The 15,368-nt window shown below is 33.9% G+C and overlaps 1 protein-coding gene across 1 annotated transcript in view; it reads left to right on the top strand.

Moving 5' to 3' along the window:
- LOC150085336 (neprilysin-like) overlaps positions 1-9,600 on the top strand; it is a 70,508-nt gene extending 60,908 nt beyond the window's left edge. Inside the window, exons 9-10 of the mRNA XM_090374531.1 lie at positions 6,387-6,454; positions 9,473-9,600. Coding sequence (XP_090230657.1) covers positions 6,387-6,454; positions 9,473-9,575 — 171 coding nt within the window. The 3' untranslated portion in view covers positions 9,576-9,600. The remainder of the gene's footprint in view (positions 1-6,386; positions 6,455-9,472) is intronic.
- Positions 9,601-15,368: the final 5,768 nt, after the last annotated feature.

The following is a 15,368-nucleotide window of genomic DNA, read 5'->3' as shown; positions in this document are numbered from 1 at the left end:
GAGATGAATCAAGGCGGCATCCACACAATGGTTTCTTCATTTCTCGAAAAAAGAAGTCTGATGGTGCTAGGTCAGGAGAAAAGGGTGGGGTGCTGCAAGTAGTTCGAAGCCACACTGGGCAACAAAAGTTGGTGGTGGCAATGGCTGTGTGAGCCGGTGCATTGTCTGACAGAAGACGGACACCTTTGGTTAACATTCCATTCCTTTTCACCTTCAAAGCACTGCGTAACATTTTTAAAAAATTTCTGTAGTATTCTCAGTTAAGTGCGAAACCACGAGGTAGGTAATCTGTCAGGATAACCCCTTTTCTGTCGTAAAACATGGACAACATCACCTTCTTCGCAGATGGTGTGGTCTTTGCCTTTCTGGGAGGAGGTGTGCTTCCATTGCTTTGACATGTTTTTAGTCTCCAGATCATACTAGTACTACAGCGTTTGTCATTTGTCACCAACTGATCAAAAACGTTCTCGGCTCAGGTAAAGAAAGCCTGGACAAGAAGTATGCAAAAGTTTGATGAAATTTACCGGTAAAAGTACTTTGCCGTAACAGCATTTGTATTGTTGCTCACTTGGTAAACAGACGGTGGGTGTTATTGGTCTGGAGTAGAAGTTGAATCTCACGGGAGCATGAAACCCTCCCAAAGTGGAGGGGGTAACATGACCTTTTTTCTTTAGAATCACTAATTGAATCACGAACAGAGTCATACTAGAAGTTCTCACGTCGTAAAAAATGTTCATAACATAGTTTCACCGGTAAACATTTTCGAAGTTTGCCGTGCTTCTCGTGTGGGCTTTCTTTGCCTTTTTTTTTTACTTAATAAACAATTTATCCACTAGTCCACCAGTGATTCTAAAGAAAAAAAGGTCAGGTTACCTCCTCCACTTTGGGAGGGTTTCAATCTCCCGTGGGATTCAATTTCTACTCCTCGATAACACCCACTGTATGTTTACTGAGCGAGCAACAATACAAATGCCGTTACGGCAAAGTACTTTTACCGGTAAATTTCATCAAATTCTTGCATGCTTCTCGTAGAGACTTTCTTTACCTTCACCAAGTTCTCAACATCTGCATTACACAAATCCAACAGGGGGGGGGGGAACCTGTGCGGAGTCTTGCATGGTCCTCACCTGTCAGTCGCGTTTCCCCAAGACTTCAATCGCTTCTCCAGGAAGAAGTCGGGTTCACTTCTCCCACCCTTATCATTCACAACAACTGCAAAAACTCAAATAGACAACGTTTTTGTTAGTTCCTCAATTTTAGACCAGGCTGGGGTACTAGAAACTTTTTTTTAAATTTACCATAAAGCTCTCTATTTGAGATATTACACTAAAGACCATTCGTGACTACGGACCCTTCATCCTGAGTGCCCGGCACTCAGTAGTTGACCAATTTATTTACTTATTTTTTTTTTATATACTTGAATAATAAATTTATGCTTAATAAACTGTGTTAATACACTAAATTTGTTGTTCTTATTCCAAAAACATTACTGCTAAAGTAACATTATCAGGGAAAAAAAAATTTAGTGTACTTTTCGTATCCTTTTAATTTTCAATTTTTCCTAATAGCAAAGAATGAGTACCGGCACCTATTTTTTTTTACAAAAAAAGCACTGCAAATACTGGGTGTCTCCGTAGCCAGGTGGGAAGGAGCACATGCTTCTTCATTAGACCGGGGTTCGAACCCGTCACCACCAAATACGGAGAATGCAGAAAGGTCAGGGAATGACCATCACATATTCCCGGAGCAATATGGCCTTAGTTGCTAATGCTCCTAAAATCCAAATAACAACAACTGCAAATACTTAATTAGACTAACAAGTATTTCATTTCATGATATAGTGTATGATTAATTTTAAAGGAAAAGTCCAAAATGTTAATCATTTTTGTGAAGATTTTCAAAATTTATGCTCATTAAGTTCAAATATTGAAAAACTACCATAGTGATTATCACTTTTTACTAACAGTTCATTTTTCAGTTTAGCAAAAATTTTGGTAATAATAATTGTATATTTCTAAAAACATCGGTGTTAATAAATTATTGCTCTCTTGGTAACTTATTATCACTAATGTGTTCCTTCCTATTACTTTCTTGATGAAGTTATTCAGAGAGGGTTGCTAGCTATTCTTCATTTGGGAGAATAGTCCTCCTTTTGGTCACATTGACCTCCCAAATAAAGAATTATCTTAATTTTTTTTTTTATAATTTGCTATGTTAAAATAACATATGTCCTCAAATGAGTCTGCTGTACAGTTTTTTAGTTATCAATTTTGTATGAAAGTTGCAGCCTCTAATCTGTGCAACTGCTCACTTGTTAGATTAAGGATTTTCTCTTTTTTAATTTTAGTATCACCATTTAAAATTACAATTTTCCTTCTGTCATTCAAAATATGGATATAAATATGGAACAGAAAGCTTAGTTAACTTCAGTTATATTTTATCTTCCACAAAAAAGCAAATTCACCTTCAATAAATCACACATATCAAAATTATTATATTTTACAAGATTATATATTTTTTACAATATTATGATCATGACAAGATTATATTTTTTACTTAGATTAACTTTAACTTCTAACCTTTCATAAATATCATTTTCTGCATATCCAGAAAATTTGACTTTAGTCTTTTGCAGGATTTTTATTCTGAGCAACTGTTAACTTTGGTCTACTCTTAATTCATAGATGCTCCTGGGACCTTATAAAAATCCATGATTTTATGCAAAAAAAGAAGTAATCATAAAAAAATGACTTCATCACAAACTCACTCCTGATCACACATTGGCTTCTGCATATGCATTTCTAGAGATATTTCCATGGGCACTATTCTTTTGAATATTCCATGTGTTATTCCATCTCTTTCTTTGAAACCAGCCTAATATGTGCATGACCTGGCCCATCAGATGCTGTTCAGCAGAAAACTTACTGAGAGCTAACTTTTCTTTCTTTTCATTTATTTTATATACTTCTGTTTTTTTTTTTACACAACCTTCATCCTCTCTCTCTCTCTTTGTGTGTGTGTGTTTCCTGAAAATGAAACTTAGATATACATATAACACATTGGGCACATCATATGAAAATTTAAGGATATTCTAAGAAATAAGCTTGATATATTGTCAATTTCATTAAGATGGGTTCTGAAACTTCTGAATGTTGACCACAAGTAAAGTGCTCACAAACATACATGTGAAACGAAACAGTCAAAGCAGTTGAAAATGTGACAGTTCTCCTTCAAAGAGGTTTAGAAGAACCAAATCAGCTGGAAAGCATTGGCTTCTGAGATGGCAAGGTGGCACAATAATAATGGGCATATTTGAAAAAGGGTATGATATCACAAGAGAGCATGGTTCTAACTGATAAGAAATTTTCTTTGAAAAATAAAACTCAAAGGATATGGAATGCTTTCCAAAGGAGTTTTATCAGGACAATAATCTTTCTCACAAGGCAAACATTGCCACACAACGACTGTGGCTTTGAATTGTTATTCCCTCCCCCTTATTTTGTAGGTTTTGCACTTTCAGACTTCTGTTAATTTAGATTAATAAAAAATTACCTGAAAAAATAATCTGAGAATGATGAATGTTGTCAAATTCTGATTAGAGAGGTGCAGCCTTCTTCAAGAGGAGTGTTTCCATTTACAATGAGTTTCCTCAGCCTACAAGTTATTTTTTGGTAGGAATTTTTTCCCACCATAAGGTGCAGTTCAAGGTGTCTTGGTCAGTTAAACCTTGGGCTGTCATGCACTCCTCTACTCCATCCATCCATGTCTTCCCCTTCTCGTTTTTCCTGTAGGTATCCATTCCAGGATATCCTTTGGATATCTGGTTTCTTGCATCCATTTTACATGTCCATACCATGTAAAATGGATGCTTTTATAATGCTTTTCTTTGATAGTATCAATAATATTCTTTTTTCACTTCCATTTTCTCTCTTATGTCTGCTGCCTTCTACACAGACAAAAGTTAGTAGTTCTGAAAGATTACTATGAAAAGTGTACTGATAATAGAGGAGATTATGTAGAAAAAATACATTAATTTTCTTCTTAAAAAATAAATATTAATTTTATGCTACTTTTTCATAGTTAAGCCACAAACTTAATTTTTCATCACTCTAGTTATTGACATTAGAGGGTATATGTGAGAATTTCTAATATGAATGAGAATTTATTATTAATAGTTTATTAAGAAATGCAAAAATGAAAAACAGTTATGGTTACATCACTGGGTTGAGGAGTAACCATTATCTACAGACAGGCATGGCAAGACTAGTTTAATCAGTACTGAGCATCATGTCTTAAAGGAAAGTGGCAAGTTCTTTTGCACCGTATTACTAAACGTTTCTGACAAATGAAAACAAACTGGGTAATATTTTTTCCAAGATGACACTTTTTTAGATTTTTTTTGTGGTGTGAAAAACTACTAATACAGATTACTGTTTAAGTTACTGAAAGTTAAGCTAAAGCTGGCAATATTATTAAAATGTAGAGGCCAACAATCCAAAGGTATCCATTGCTACCAGGGCAGTACTAGGCCTTGTGCAGCCATAGCAACAGTGAATACCTTCAGGCAAGGATCTCAAATGAGAGGTGCTACTTCCCCTGCCATAATCTGGATTTTGCACCTTCTGATTTATTTGGATTAAGGGAGGAGTTCTATGATGGTAAAATATTTCAAAATAAAAATAATGAAGTCACAATTCTGTTTTTGACACCAACAAATCTTTGAAAATGACATACAGAAGTAAGCAGAAGATAAAGAGGGAGACTATTTTGAGTGTTTGTATTTATTGATAAATAGTGCAAAGTCAATAAAATATTATAAAACAATTCTCATTTATGTTTAAACCACCTTCGTATATGCAGTGAAACCTCTCTAAAGCAGACATTACTGGGTCAGAAGAAAAGTGTCCAGAAAAGTAGTTTCAATAATTAGTTACAGAAAAATGAAATTTTCTGTAACTAGTCTTACTCTCAGAGTTTTTTATTGATTATAATTACATATTTGCGTTTCAGTTAATTAACTTTTGGTAAAAATCAACATAAATGCTTTATTTAGAGCATTTCACTTTGGCGATTTCATTTTCGCTATGGGTAATTACATCACTTACTATCACTTACTAGTTTTAGTCTGCATTCGGTATTTTTGCTTACATATTCTTTTAATGTAATAGGATACCTCTCCCCCCTTTTTTTAATGGGCCAAAACCCCTCCCTTTTTAAATTTCTGCATATGGCCTTGCTACAAACAGCAAGAAATTTTGCTTTGTAAAAAATTAACACACAGTGCAATGCACAGAAAAATTTTGACCAAATTCCCAAGGGGGGGGGGGGAATCCAAAGAAACTTCAATAAAATATTTGTATTTAGCTACCTTAAATGAATGCCACTTCTTACTGCCAGGTGAAAGCAGTATTTGTCGGCATGGGAAAATTGTCATTCTCCTTCAGTCAAAAAGCTGGACAGCATCTAAAGCATTTATTAAAGTAATATCAAGCATCACATGGTATTTTTTATTGAAGTATAGTATATTCATGAACACAGAAAATCCCCCATGGGCTTTGTTAAAAATTACGTATGTGGTCCATTGGTAGAATGCTGATTTCTTCTTTATTTAAAAAAAAAATTATTACTACTGTATTCCCAACACTTTTTCAGCACTCTCAGTTTGGAAATTTTATTGCCTTGCTAAATGATATGTGCTAATGGAACTGCATCAGACAGTACAAATAAGTTTGTAAACATTCCTTAGCAACAGTGGTGGGCATATATTCACAACTTATTATCCCATCTCCTCCTTGGGTAATCCATGGCCATCACAAGTCTGATTAGTATTACTGTAATGACCTTGACCTTCACTTGCCTTCATTGAAACTTCATCAGCCTACATGTGTCATTTACCCTTCAGGCATCTTGTCCAGGAAGGTTGAAAATATGAAAAGGACTCAAGTGTGTGTATCCATATTAGAGTCGGCGCCTCCGTAGCCAGGTGGGAAGGAGCAACAGTGCATAGCACACGCTTCTTGATAAGACCTGGGTTCGAGCCCGTCACCACCAAATACGGAGGATGCGGAAAGGTCAGGGAATGACCACTGCATATTCCCGGAGCAATATGGCCTTAGTTGCTAATGCTCCTAAAAACCAAAAACAACAACAACAACAACCATATTAGAGTGCTCATTTTGGAGAGGTCATCTAACATGTAATTTCTAATACTTTTGGCAGAACCCAAGCCTGAGTGTTCACAAGAGGTGTCCCTTTTAGAGAGGTGTCTTTTAAGAGAGGTTACACTGTATATACACAAAAAAAGCTAGTTATAATTCATCATGGTTAATACTGTATATAATATGAGTCCACCATGGTTATCTTCAAAAAAAAATTTTATTTTCCAGATGATGTGTGGTGATACAGCTAATGATAACTTTCAAAATGAAAACATCCCAGATGTTAGAAAATATAGGTAAGGTGTTGTTGATAGATGTTGCATAGCGTATAGGTAATGTAAAACTTGTCAAAAGAAAAATAAAGCACTTCAACCTATGTTAGATTATCTCTTTATTTCTAGTTGGAAATTACGTATAGATGAGAACCAGACTTTTTTTATGGTATATTCTTACCACTTCATTAGTAATTGCTGTAGTTGCTATTTCACAGTAACATAGATCAGAAAGGCAAAGGTTTGACTTATCTATAGAACAAAATATCCCCCCCCCCACTTCCCACCTCCAAGTTGCAACTGATAGATAAATTCAGAATAAAGCATTGCAGGAGTTTGAATTTCTTTATTTAGACATCCAGGGCAGTCCATAAATTTCATATCAATCTTTTCAAATTGAAAAGTAATTGGGAAACTTTTCTTTTCATTGATATAAAAACTGTTATTCTTTGTGCAGCCATTTTGCATAATCCATGTAACCTGATAGCCCATCTACACTTAGCATCTACACATAGCACTTGAATGGGTTGAGCACGCTAAATTCTGATGGGATCCTTCCACTTGTTCAGATTACGAACCTAAGGGGACATAAATTCAAATTAAGAAAAGACAGATGTAGAATAGATGTGCGGAAATTTGCCTTTAGCCAGCGGGTGGTTAACTGCTGGAACAAACTTCCATCTGTCGTTGTGGAAGTTGATAGGTTGAATAAATTTAAGGAGGAACTGGACAGGAATTTGGAGGGAATGGTGTGTTTTTTTTTTTTTTTGTTTTTTTTTGGGCTGATCAACCAATCTACACTTTGATATATAGAAGCTTTGTCAGTAGAGACAGAAGTGATTATTTCATTGTATCAAGCAATGGGATAGGCCACACTTTGAGACTGTACAGTATTATAAATCACATTAAGGGAGTATGCAGATCTTAAAGAAAGGATAAAATAAGGGCAAAAATTTAGCTGTGGATACAAATTGGAACCCAAAAGCATTCTTTCTTATAGGAGAAATTTAACTTGTTGGCAGTCACATGAAGTTGAATGAAAGATACTGCTAACTTGGAGAGTAATTTTCATCCTGTGGTAAATGAGTGAACAAAATGGTTTTTAAGTAAAGAAGAGTGAAATAGAAAAAAGCATTTCCATGCTTCTTGCTCAGCCAAGTAGTCAAACATGAAAGTAAAGTAATGCACATGGATTTGAGTAGACTGGTGTAACAATATCACCTTTTGTGCCCTTAAAAGATATCTGCTCTACAACGTCATCTACTTTTGCCCCTGGTAAACATCCTGATCCTATTCCATTTATCCTTCGTGGACGTATTTCCCATTTCCCTGACAGTTGAGTCACTGACAATAATCACCTCCTCTGAGACCTGTACATTCTTCCTTGGAGATTGCATATTCTGCTTTGGAGATGAAGATGTACAAATTAAAAGAAAAATTTTAAAAAGTAGTATCTGCCGGACCTCATATTGCTTAATTTATTTAATTCAATCTCTCAATAGTTTTAAATTTTATGAAATAACTAAAAATGAGGCAAGGTCAGTCTTAAAGGTAAGGGAATTCAGCATGTCTCTGTTTTCTTTTATTGACCAAGACACAATTATTATTATAGCCATATGGTGCAAGGAAGCCTAAGGTTTATGCTGCACCAGCCAAAAAAAAAAAAAAAAAAAAAAATTCCCTGAGAGAGAGAGAGAGAGTGAGAGAGTGTGTGTATCAGAAGTAAAAAGGAATCGCCAGGAAAGAGAAGAATGATGATATCCAGCTCAGGACCCTGGGTTTGCCAAGCCCATAGTCACCAAATGTGAACCACTGGGGTTAACTCGGCTTGCATCTGATCTTTGTGGGGGGAGACCAAAAGCAACTTTTGTTACAGCTTTTTTTTAAAAAGTTTATCTAACCAAATTACAGGTAACTCCTGCTTAACACATTAGGTGCATTCTTCACAACTCTGTGTTAAGCAGAAATCCACATTTTCTGGGGTACTATGTTTTTGAAAAATGCTATTTTTATATTTATATTAAATTTTGAAGTAAAAATATTATTAACACTACATTTTTATTTAGAGAAACAATAAAATTACAAAAACAATATGACAGAAAGCATTATACGCTGTATATATATTTTGTTCAAAAATATGTACCATATAAACATATATAACATTTATGGGATTTTTTTTTTTGTTATCACGCAAAATTTGGCTGCAGCATTCAAATGACTGGTCACAATCCTCTTTCACAGCACTTACTTGTGCAATGTCATTGTCATTCTCCAACAAATTCATGTACTGACTGTGTAGCAGAAGTGTCCTTCAGTGACTTTGATAGTTAAAATCCTCCGAGAAGTAAACTCAGGTTCTTGTGATTTCTCAAAAATAACATTTAGGTCTACCTCTTGCAGCTCATAATTGGTAGGGAACTCACTGTGGGTGGTTAGCAATTCCTCTACTTCGTTTGCACTGACTCCCTCATCACTCCTTGCTACAGCTGCCATGTGGTTGATGTCTCCGATTGCATTGGGTAGATAATCTTCAAACCCAGGGGAGTTCTGTGACTTGTGGGTACAGTCTCTGCTCAGTACCCTTCATAAAGATGGGGAGACTTCATTTTGGACCTCATTGATGTTATGAATTACCTTCATTATGTGGAAATTTTCTGCCAGTCCCATGTTTTGTCTATACTGCACACTGGTAACACTTTAATGATGAAACTATAGAAATTTTAATGTAAGATTTCCCTCACATTTAAGTAAATGTCAATCTTAAATGTAAGAGAAATCTGTAGTAAGGCCAATCTTAAACATAAGGGATTTTTATTATTACTTGATTAAATTTATCATTACAGGTTCAGGTGATATTTATTCTTTGAATGATTTGCATCCAAATGCAATGCTAGCTGAATTTTCATACTATAAGTTCAATTTCCCATGAATGAGAATATTTTGAACTGCAGCTGAAAATTTTGAATGTAATATAAAATATTTAAGAATAATTTTATTTTAAAAATCCTTATCAGCCTGATACATTCATTAATTGTCTTGCAGGTTAAATAGGATTCTGGCCAATTCTGAGTATTTCTGGGAAGCATTTAAGTGTCCAACAGAAAGTTCAATGAAGATGATGAAAAACAGCAAAGTGTGGAGATGACAAGAAATTCCTTAATGGAAGATGTAAAATAAAATTCACATTCCCTGCTTACTTACATCTAACAAAGTTGGTGCTGTTTATACTAGAGTACTTTAACTTGGTTGTGCCTGTGTGTTGGTGTTATGATTGCTGCAGCTGAAAATTTTGAATGTAATATAAAATATTTAAGAATAATTTTATTTTAAAAATCCTTATCAGCCTGATACATTCATTAATTGTCTTGCAGGTTAAATAGGATTCTGGCCAATTCTGAGTATTTCTGGGAAGCATTTAAGTGTCCAACAGAAAGTTCAATGAAGATGATGAAAAACAGCAAAGTGTGGAGATGACAAGAAATTCCTTAATGGAAGATGTAAAATAAAATTCACATTCCCTGCTTACTTACATCTAACAAAGTTGGTGCTGTTTATACTAGAGTACTTTAACTTGGTTGTGCCTGTGTGTTGGTGTTATGATTGCTGCAATAAATGACATTATGATTTTAAAAAAGAAAATAAATGCTTTTTATTTTCTTTTTTAAAAAGAAAATCATTATATGGAAATAGTTTCATTTTAAAATTTAAATTAATTCTAAAAGACTACTTTAGGATTTCATCACAGCAATTACTTTGTGTGTCATACCTAAATGCAACCATTTTTAAAAGAATACACTTAGTAGTCACTGTTATCAGTTCTTATAGATAATACATTACAGTTTATTGGTAATCAAAAGATAGTTACTTTAATCAAAATAATTTTTTTAAAATCTTTGGTAATTTAATCAGATTTTACTTATTTTGACCACTTAACTATAAACAAGGAAAAGACAAATTTTTGTGACCAAAACACGTGGAGATTGGTCTTTTAAGATTTAGCATATATATCAAATCTAGTTAAGCAGAAACCTTGATTTTCACGATGTGGGAGAATTTTCATTTTTGTTATTCATCCAAATTTACACAAATATATATAATATATTTTATGTATTGTTAAATCTCTTGGCAGTGAAATATAATATATTTAGGTTAACACTTTTTCAGTAAATAGGTTCTAGCATTCTTTTTAAATATTGACTGATTCTTAATTAATATTTAATCAATGTGGGGTGCAATAGTAATGATGCTGTATTGCAAATTTAGTTTGCTCTCTTCATGAGTTTACTTCATATTAAAATGATGCCTTAGTGCACTTACCCAATATGTATTAGTAAATTCCCACAGTCAGAGGCCTTAAAAAAAGGACATAAATGCATTATGTCAATGTGGGTGTTGCAATGCATATAAAATACTGTAATGCAGGAGTTTTGCAAAAAAAATAAAATAAAATAAAAGAAAGAAAGTATCACATAATGTATGATATGTATTCAGTATTTGGCTTTTAGCCGTTCTGCTTACTGTTATTTATAAGTGCAAACCTTAATAATTTCAAGAAGAATACAAGATATTGATTAGTTGGTTGTTGCAGGATTTCAGGCACATCAGCAACTTAGGCTATTATGCCAATAGAAGATGTGATAACCAGGTTAATGGTGCTGAACTTAAGACATTTAATTGATAACTCATTCAAACTAAGCCTCTTCTGATGCTATGCTTTGTTCTGTATGCTAATAGCAGCTGATAAATTCAGCTCTTCAGTTATTGTTGTTAAATTTTTACATTTACATTTTTTTTATATCAGTTTTAATTTTTCTGTTGAAAGAACTCTCTAAGGTTGGGAACACAATATATATTAGTTCTGTCATGCACTAAGCACACTATTCAAAATTTCTTTAATATTGGTAAAATGCTATTCACATATGGTTTAAACAGCGTTAAATATATTAAAATATAAATATCATAAACAGTAGCGCTGCATTCCTATGTGCTGCCAGTAAGCAAAATAAAATTTGCCTCCCTAAATGCTGAATACCAATAAGCGTTAACCAATCAGAAAACAATATCGAAAAATTTCAGCGCCCTCTTGAACTATCGCCTGTAAGCGATGCTTACCTCGCCTATCCACTTGCGGCGGCCCTGATCATAAATATAAAAATGCTATAAAATATGACAGTTTTGATAAATGAATATAGTCTTCTTCAGCCATATTAACTTATGTCTGGCAATTCATTTAAATAACTTATGTGAAGTGGGATTAGTGCACCTTGCATTACCATGTGATTGACATAACATTATCATACTCTGGTGTCATATCCAGAGTTTATCCAATTCCCCCCCCTTCTTCCATTGGATACTGTCACAATGCAATACTAGAGATTCCTATCAAATGTGTTTAGTAGAAAGGGCGCCACATAAACTTCCATGACCGGCAATGTTGACACTAGCTAGAGGCAATACACATACAATGCGAAAAATAATTGATAAACAGAGACGGGTATTTGTGTACATCCTTGTCTTTGAGTCTCTATTATTACATTGTGACAGTATCTGACAATGACAAAAAAAAAGGGGGGGGGAAGAAGTAGATCAATAGGTATGACAGATTACGATAATGAAGATGATGTTATGTCAGTTGCATGCTACTGCAAAGTACATGAGCAATCCCACGTAATGTAGGTTATTTAAGTGAACTGCTACACACTTAAATAAGACTACATTTGTCAAAAGCTACCATATTTTATTGCAGTTCTCTTTTAGTATTTTAACTGTATAGAGCTTTTATCTTATTTTACTTACATAACTATATGTGAATAGTGTTCTACTGATATCAAAGGAATTTTGAATACAGCATGGTTGATATATGACAGAATTAATTTGCAAGTTTTAATGATTTTCAAATATTTAAATATGTATCATTTTAATAAAGAAAATCCAGGATCAGATAAAAAGAGATTGATTCTAATGAAAGGGAAATTGATCTCTCAAACTGCCGCCATGAGTTGTCCTGTGTTGCACTATTATTAAGTAACATCTCTTTAAAAAGAGAAGTATAAATATAATCCCCCCATGCAGCTATTTTGATGCTTGTTGGCCCTTCATCAGTACAGCATCTGACAACCTGATGACAATTTAACTTGCTAAATGAGAGTTACCAAAAGTTGTGAATAGTAAATGTTCAAAAATGAGCTAATAAAATACTCTAAACCTGTCTGTAAATGATGCAGTTTAGCTATAGCAGGATTTACATCCATATTTTTATAGCACATGCAGAAAACAAGAGATGCTAAGTCTAAGAAAGGCAATTATCTCCAAAACTGTAAAGCTATCACGAGTTGTCCTGTGGTGCACAACTAATAAGTAACATTTCTCTGTAAAAAACTTTGTAACTTTGTTCCAGGGAAAATAATGGAGTTACTGCTTAAAGAAGCACTGCAGGATCATCTAGACACGACACTGCAGTTATAGTTCAGACACTGCGTGGGTTTGTTAAGGAGAAGTCTTATCTGACAAATTTAATTGGATACTATGATGTGATCACAAAGGAACTGGATGCAAAAAATAATTTTTATATCATATTCTTGGATTTTAGGAAAGCTTTTGATACTGTTGCACATGGAAGACTACTGTACAAATTGGAGCAATATGGCATTAGGGGCAAGCTGCTGCTATGGTTAAGGGATGGTTGAGTGGGAGAAGACAGAGAGTGGTAATCAATGGACACTGCTTTTCGTGGACTAATGTTGTTAGTGGAGTACCCCCCTCCAGGGTTCGGTGTTGTACCCATTGTTGTTTTGTATATTTATCAGTGATATTGATCAAAGTATATCAAGGCTTAATGTCCAAGTTTTCAGATGATACAAAGGTTGGCGGGGTTGTTAATGACAGTAATGGCAGTGTGCTACTGCAGTAGGATCTAGAAAAGTTGGGCAGATGGGCTGAGAAGTGACAACTGAAGTTTAACATTGACAAATGTAAAGTATTGCATATGGGTAGAAGTAATCCTAGAGAAACGTACCAACTGTGTGGTACTAAACTCAAGGTGGTAGAGAATAAAAAAGACTATGGGGATAATTGTGCAGTCAGATATCAAGTTTTCTGAGCAGTGCAGACAGGCTGCCAGAGCAGGTCATGGGGTTTGTCAATGATATACAGGAATTTTGCTAATAGTGATAAGGAGGCGATTATTATCCCTTTGTATAAGATGATGGACAGGCCATGCTTTTAGTACTGCGTACAAGTCTGGGGGTCTCGTATTAGGAAGGATGTAATGTTGCTAGAACAAGTACAGAGAAGGGCGATAAGGTTGTTGAGGAGAACAAAGGGGGTGCTCTTACCAAGAAAGGCTTAAGTTCTGCAAATTGCAGCATCTGGATATTAGGCACCTGCAAGGTGATCTTATTAAAATGTATAAGGCCTTGAATGGGTTGAGCAGGCTTAGTGCTGATGGGATTCTTCCTCTTGCTCACATTACGAATCTGAGGGGGACATAAATTTAAATTGAGGAATGACAGTTGTAGAATAGATGTGTGGAAATTTGCTTTTAGCCAGCGGATAGTTGATTGCTAGAACAAACTTCCATCTGTCGTGGAAGTTGACAGCTTACATAAATTCAAGAAAAAAGAAGTGGACAAACTTGTAGGGGGAATGGATGTGTGATATGGGATTTTTATTTTTTTTTTGGCTGATGGGCTTGCTTTCTTGCATCATATGCCACTGCTAATGCTAAAAAGAGATTCTGGGTGGACATTTTTGTGCTCGTTGGCACCTCATCAATACATCATCTGACAAACCAAGTGACAGTTAGGTTACTATATTTCAAATGTGATCCCCTGTGCAGGATCACATTACATTTTCTCTTGATAAAGTGGCAAACTCACATACTGAATTGTCATATGCACTAATTGGTTTTACAACAAATTTTCATACACAAACTGTCACATACACAATTGTCTGTATATCAAATTGTCTTACACTGAACTGATGTGGACTCGAAGAATGCTTATGTCTATTTGATGAAATGATCCTCATTCAGTCATTTTTTTAATAGTCTTACAAGTAGCAAGATAAACGATATGGTACAAAGCAGAATCCTGATTTATTATTTAATTTATTACTGTTATATATAATTTTTATAATAATTTCAGTCTCCTCTAATTATGATAAACTAATTGTAGTTTTATTTGGAAAATGTCCTGGTCAGTTTCAGAATCAGATTTTTCTAAAAATTAACAGAAATGCATATCCATATCAGAATAATAATATCATAATCAGTTATACAAGCTAATACAAATAGGTGCTCTGTATTTTTTTGGACTATTCATGAAGTTACTCAAATGACTGTTATATGTAAATAAACAAAAAGATGAAGCTAAACTGTATAAATTTTCTTTTATAATAATAAATATATTTTGATTCAATTTTAATCTTTCAGAATAAATAACAATTCAGAATTGGTATGGTTTTAATATACATTAAGATTAAATTTTTTTTGTGTTAATAATTGTGCTCTGTAATAAATTGTAAATTAATAAATTCATATGAGCAGGAACTGCATCATTTGTAGAGAATCAAGAAAATTTGAAACTATGAAATATTACTGGTTTACTGTTATGAAAGTGTCAATTTTATCATTGTAATTAACTTGATAAAACTATAAAGTTATGTAATAATTTACTTTTTGTATTCTATTAACAAAATGCACTTTATAATTGAATATCAGGTTAACGAATTTCCAAAAGGGATATAATCAACAGTTTGGAGGATGAGCCTTTTGTTACATCCTTGATATCTTATCAAAAGAATGAAAAGCATAAACACATTACTCAAAAAAAATTAAAAAAAATAATAATAGTAAATGAATAATGATAAAATGTCAATACAATACTTTATAATACTATGATGTGTTTAGTGATAGGATTAATTAATATATAACTTCATG

Source organism: Mastigoproctus giganteus, chromosome 5, assembly GCF_048544385.1.
Source record: "Mastigoproctus giganteus isolate SK-2022 chromosome 5, ASM4854438v1, whole genome shotgun sequence".
Taxonomy (NCBI): domain Eukaryota; kingdom Metazoa; phylum Arthropoda; class Arachnida; order Uropygi; family Thelyphonidae; genus Mastigoproctus; species Mastigoproctus giganteus.
The sequence above is the reverse complement of the archived record's forward strand: the minus strand, read 5'-3'. Positions and strand labels throughout refer to the sequence as shown.